Here is a 5,751-nt window from a genome sequence, read left to right on the forward strand (position 1 = left end):
CGTATTTTCTAGATGTCACAAACTCAGAAAATATTTATATATCAAAAAGTGTTCGCACTTTAAATTTTTGTTCATGTTTCAGAAAAAATTATGTTTCAAAAAGTGTTTGTACTTTAAATTTTTGTTCAGGTTTCAAAAAATGTTTATGTTTCAAAAGGTGTTGGATTTTTCAAAGTTGTTGGTTTTTAAAATTATTCGAAAATTTCAAAAAGGTCTCGCACTTTATGAAATAATCGAAGATTTCAGAAATAAATATGTTTTCAATACTTGTTTGCCCCTAATAAAAGTTTTCAAAGTTTGACGTTTTCGTTTCTGCTTAAATACTTTCAGCCTCTTGTTCTGTCACTCATAGTCATCTGGTGTAGTGGCTAGCAAAATCAGGTCAACCATGCTAGGTCCCAAGTTCGACTCCATGGCATGTTTTTTTGTTTTCGAATTGTTACGTTGTGAAGGAAAAAAAAACTCGCATCATATCTGCTGGGCCAGCCCAATCAATTCTGCAGCCGACAATCGAAAATATTTTTTTAAAACATTATTTAAGGAAATAGTTTATGAAATTCGAAAAACATGTTTTAAAAATGTGACACAATTTGAAAATCTGAAAAAAAACATAGCATCTGAAAAACTGTTGGTATTATGAACTTTTTGACAAATGTGTTTTTCTTTTTGAGATCACAAACAGTTTTTAAAAATGCAAATCAAATTTTAAAATGCCAAACATTTTTTAAAAACACAAAATTAATTGAAGTTTCGCCAAAAATAGAAAGCAGGAACATTTTTTAACTTATGAACAATTTAAAAAATGAGCGAACAATTTTACAAATGTGCGAACATTTTTTTTGTTTTCGAATTGTTACACCGCGCGTTAAGAAAAAGAAAGAATGATTTTTTATGTCTTGTGTGAAGGAAAAAAACTCGCATCATATCTGCTGGGCCAGCCCAATCAATTCCGCAGCCGACAATCGAAAATATTTTTTTAAAACATTATTTAAGGAAATAGTTTATGAAATTCGAAAAACATGTTTTGAAAATTTGACAATCGAAAATTAATTGAAGTTTCGCCAAAAATAGAAAGCAGGAACATTTTTTAACTTATGAACAATTTAAAAAATGAGCGAACAATTTTACAAATGTGCGAACATTTTTTAAACTTCACGAATTCTTGTTGTGTTGTAGTGGGCCGGCCCAAATTCTTGTGCGTGAGAGTAGCTGGTTATCCCGGCCAGGATTGTACTATTCCCGGTTTGCCAAACAGGTGTAGGGTCCAAAATAGACCGGGATTACAAATTCAAAGTGCCAATTTTCAGGATTCAAAGTTCGGGGTTTAATTTAGCTTTCGCCTATACTTCAAGGTTTATTTTGAACTTTTTCTTTTTTTTAATGACCATGCCATCACTTCCATTCCAACCTGGCCCATGTACGTCTCCACGCAGTGCTGCCTCCAGGCCATCACTTGCATCCCAGCCTGCATCCAGACACGAACGCAGCGTCCCCGCGTTGCCCGCGTATTTGCTTGAAGCACCGGTGATACTCCGGCTCCGGCCATGCATGGAAGGCCCGACGTACTTCGACGTCCGGCGACGCTCCATGCCTCCATCACAACACCAGTGATGCTCCATTGCTGCACCGGCGATGCTCCAGCTGCTCGGGGATGTTCCATTGCAACGGTAGCGATGCTTCGAGCTTCGGCAATGCACTGGCGGCCCGGCGGTACTCCATCATAGCACCTAGATGCTCCATTGCATCGTGGACAATGCTTCAACAGCCCGTCTATGCTCCATTGCATCAACGACGATGCTCCATTACATTGCCGACAATGCTCTTACGACTAGTCGATAATCTGATGACCCGACGATGCTCCATTGTAGCACCGGTAATGCTATGAAGGACTGACGATGTTCTGGCGGCCCGACAATACTCCATCACAACACCTATGATACTCCATTGCATCACCGACGATGCACCCACAATGCTCCCACAGCCCGGCGATGCTTCATTCCATCGCCGCGATTTCATAAAAACAATTCGCATTGGCAGGCGACATCAAGTCCGCCATGATTTCACGAAAAAATCCACACCGTAGGTAAAAAGTAATCCAAAAAACTACAGGATCGCAAAAAACGAAATCACAATGACATGGGAATCCATTTTTGCGGAAAAAAAAATCAGATCGATACCTTCGCGAGATCAAGGAAAGCCTGCTTGATGCAGACTTGACGCAGAGTTGGTAGAGGGAAGCGCGCTGATAACGTGTTCCGCAACCTCTGCCGATGAGTCCGGTCCAGGGGTTGCGCATCATAGGCGTAGTAGATCACACAGGTACAGACAGTAGAATTGACACATAGAAGTAGGGATGTAGCTTTCTTTATTATTCATTGATCAATTATCTTTACAAAAGGGTGCTCTCCTCTATATATCTTCACTACCATTAAACAAGCGAGTTTTGACAACTATACAAATTGTTGAAGATGCCCTTATAGATAGTAGTATAGCCTAGAATAATGTGTATGCTACTTTTGGAGTAGGGCATTTTGGAGGCCGAGCTCCATGAAGCCCTTTATTTTGAAATTTTAAAAAATCTCATTTCAAAATTTCAAAAAAATCTAAAAAAAATCACAAGTGTTCATACGGATGTATATTACATGTGTGTAAAATTTGAAGATGATATGCATTCTGGTGAGAGCCCAAGAAAAAAGACAAATTCGTGCATTTTTTAAAGTGAACAGTGCATATACTGTTTATCATTTCAAAATGAAAATTTTCTCTTTTTTGTGTAGCTCTCACCATAATGCATATCATCTTTAATTTTTACACATCTGTATGAACACGTGTGATATTTTTTAGATTTTTTGAAACTTCAAAATGAGAATTTTTAAAATTTCAAAATAAAGGGCTCCATGGAGCTCGGCCTCCATTTAGCATTTTCGCTACTTTTGAAGTTACTCACTATGGCTAGTATAGACGGGTACGGCGGATGGTTTGTAACCCATCGCATGTAACTGCTGAGATTGTGGAAAAATGGTGGCGGCAACACATGATTGACTTCGATGATGGTGCTTTTTGAGTACCTGGCCTTGAGTTCCGGGATGAAAACCTAGGTCATACCCGAGTCGGTTATACCTGGCAATGACGATGTATTTGTGTCATTACCTTGTTGAAGGCATTGCTCAGATATGCTCGGGCTGGTTCTTCAGGATGAAAACCTAAAATCTGATCGTTGATGATTATATCCGGTGACGAAAGCGCTTGAGTGACGCTCACTTCCTGAAGGCGTTGCTGTTGAAGAACATCGTTGTCCTTGTGGTGTCATGATAGTTGGTGCGGATATGGTCATTGCTATAGATTGTTCATCGTGAATTTGATCCCTTTGGGTTTTTCTTTCTTTCTTTTTTCTCGCTTAGCCATAGCTTTGATCTTATATGACTTTGCTATTGGCCGGCGTGTTTTAGTGTGTGTTGTGGTGTTGGCTGTGTGCATCCTACTTATGCAGAGACCGGGTGTGTACTCATTGTGTTTGTATCCTCTTGATGATTCATTTTTTAATTAATAAAATCCACCCTTTGTCGAAAAAAGACGGGTACATTCGGTCAAAGGAGGAGTAACGGCATGAGTCAGGCCGGCAGCGGCTCCTTTCGGTCCGTGAGTTTGCCAACAAGACTCACCCCACCACCCAACTAATCATTAACCAGGCATTAATCTCGATCATCGACTCACAACCTTCATAATTAATTAAGCTCGCGGTACAGTTAGCCTGTGTTTGTCCAATGCACTGCAGTACGTCTCCGTCGCCATCATGCAACCCCCGTCCTGTAGCTCACAACGCTCTTCTCCTTCCTCTGTCCAGCTTTAGCTCTCCTTATAAAGGCCGGCCGGAGGTAGCTTTGTGTGCCATTTGAGGCCACTCAGCTTTCTCTAACTCTACTCGATTTGGGCTACTTGATTGCCAAAGGATTCTTCTTCTTCCTCTTCTTCTCCCACGATCGAGATCAGCTAGCTAATGGGGTTCCCGGCGCCGGTGTTCTCAGAGTGCGAGGTGCCCAGGTTTCTTCTCAACCTCGTCTTCCTGCTCGCCTGCCTCCGCCGCCTCTCCTCCTGGCTGCTCCGCCTCGTCGGCGCTGGCGTCGACGACGACCCCAGCTTTCACCACCCCACTACCTCCGGCATCACCGACTACCACCGCCATCACCGGGAGCAGTACGATGATTATGAAGACCGCTGCCTCGAGGAGCTGGAGAAGCACTCCCCGGCCATGCGCTTCGACGCGCTCTCCAGCGCCAGAGGCGAAGATCTGCTGCTCCCGGGGAGCTGCGCGGTGTGCCTCGGCGACTTCCACGGCGCCGCGCGCGTGCGTCGGCCGCGCGGGTGCCGGCACGTCCTCCACCGCGCCTGCCTCGACCGCTGGGCCGCGCACGGCCACAGCACCTGCCCGCTCTGCCGGGCGCCGTTCCTCCCGCCCTTCCTCCTGCCGCTGCCGCTGCCGGCGTCATGATTCCCTCCGGCTGTTGTTTGCATAATCCGGCGACTGCAGCAGGCGAATCCTGAGGAGGTTGTTTTCGGTTGGGTTTGTACGGAGACCATGACGGTGAGCTGTCGAATTATTTTCCGACCGGCCCCTCCTTTTGAGAGTTATCACAATAATGTCCTCGGAGATGGGGATTAGAAGCTTCGGTTATTTTGGAATTTGGATTTCACTGAAGTAAAATCCATATACCAAGAAGAAGAGGTGGATATATATACATCAAGAAATAGTTTACATGAAGATAGAGGGATGAATGTGAATATATGTAGAGATCTTGAGAAGAGTTTTTTTTCCCTCTACTCACTTTTAGTCTCATTTACTTCTTGCTAAGATTTTAGCAATACATCTGTAAAAAGATTTCAGCATATCATATTTTTTTATCTTTTATACTACTCACCCTCAGGGGGTTTGGGAATTGTTCATATATACAGTTTAGTAGATATTCTGTGTATTAATGCTCTCTTGGAAATGCATTTTGATTCGACTGGATTACCTTAATTTATCGTCTATGCTAATTCTTAAGTCCAAACTCGGATGGTACAGTTGCCGCATACCTAGCAAGACATGCAATTTTCATTCTTGTATGTACAATAATTCAAGTTGAGGATTTTTTTTCATTTTAAATGGAGGCATTTTTATTCCATCATGTATTTGTTATCTCGTTTGTTAATATGAAAAATAACTTTTGTGACATGGAAATGTGTTGACTGGACTTTTAACTGGGCTAATACTTCCTCAAAACAGACTCGCACCCCATTTTATAGATAAAGCAACAACCAAAGTATATGGCCTAACGATACAGAGTGAAGAGGTAGCCCTCTTACACAACAAATCCTGAGATCTCGGTACTACGTAAAGACTACGCTACCGAAGAAGAACAAGGGAAGGTCAGAGTACAACGTCACGCCACACCCTAGCACACTAGGCTCCATGACAACGCCCTCAGGAGGGAGAATGGCGTAGAGGAGCCCATACACAAAGAGGAGAACCACAACAACGTCTTCAGGAAGATAGCGACGCCCGCGGGCGTTGGCCTCATCGGCGCCAAATCACAGTGCTTTCGCTTGGCAGCTCACCCATATCACACAGTTATACCCATGACGACACTTTTCGACTCCCAGATCCGGATCCTGGCACCGCCAACAATGGCGTGCCCGAGCCACCTGCCACTAGACCTCTCGCCGCCCACACGACCAAGAGGATAAGCCACCGCCGCTGCCATGAGGCCCGGC

The 5,751-nt window shown here is 43.5% G+C and overlaps 1 protein-coding gene across 1 annotated transcript; it reads left to right on the forward strand.

Annotated features, from left to right (window-relative positions):
* Positions 1-3,782: 3,782 nt before the first annotated feature.
* LOC123151622 (brassinosteroid-responsive RING protein 1) lies at positions 3,783-5,017 on the forward strand. The gene has a single exon (XM_044571304.1). It carries the CDS (start codon positions 3,998-4,000, stop codon positions 4,487-4,489), a length of 492 nt encoding a protein of 163 aa, XP_044427239.1. The 5' UTR covers positions 3,783-3,997; the 3' UTR covers positions 4,490-5,017.
* Positions 5,018-5,751: the final 734 nt, after the last annotated feature.

Source organism: Triticum aestivum, chromosome 7A (genome assembly GCF_018294505.1).
Source record: "Triticum aestivum cultivar Chinese Spring chromosome 7A, IWGSC CS RefSeq v2.1, whole genome shotgun sequence".
In the NCBI taxonomy this organism is placed as follows: domain Eukaryota; kingdom Viridiplantae; phylum Streptophyta; class Magnoliopsida; order Poales; family Poaceae; genus Triticum; species Triticum aestivum.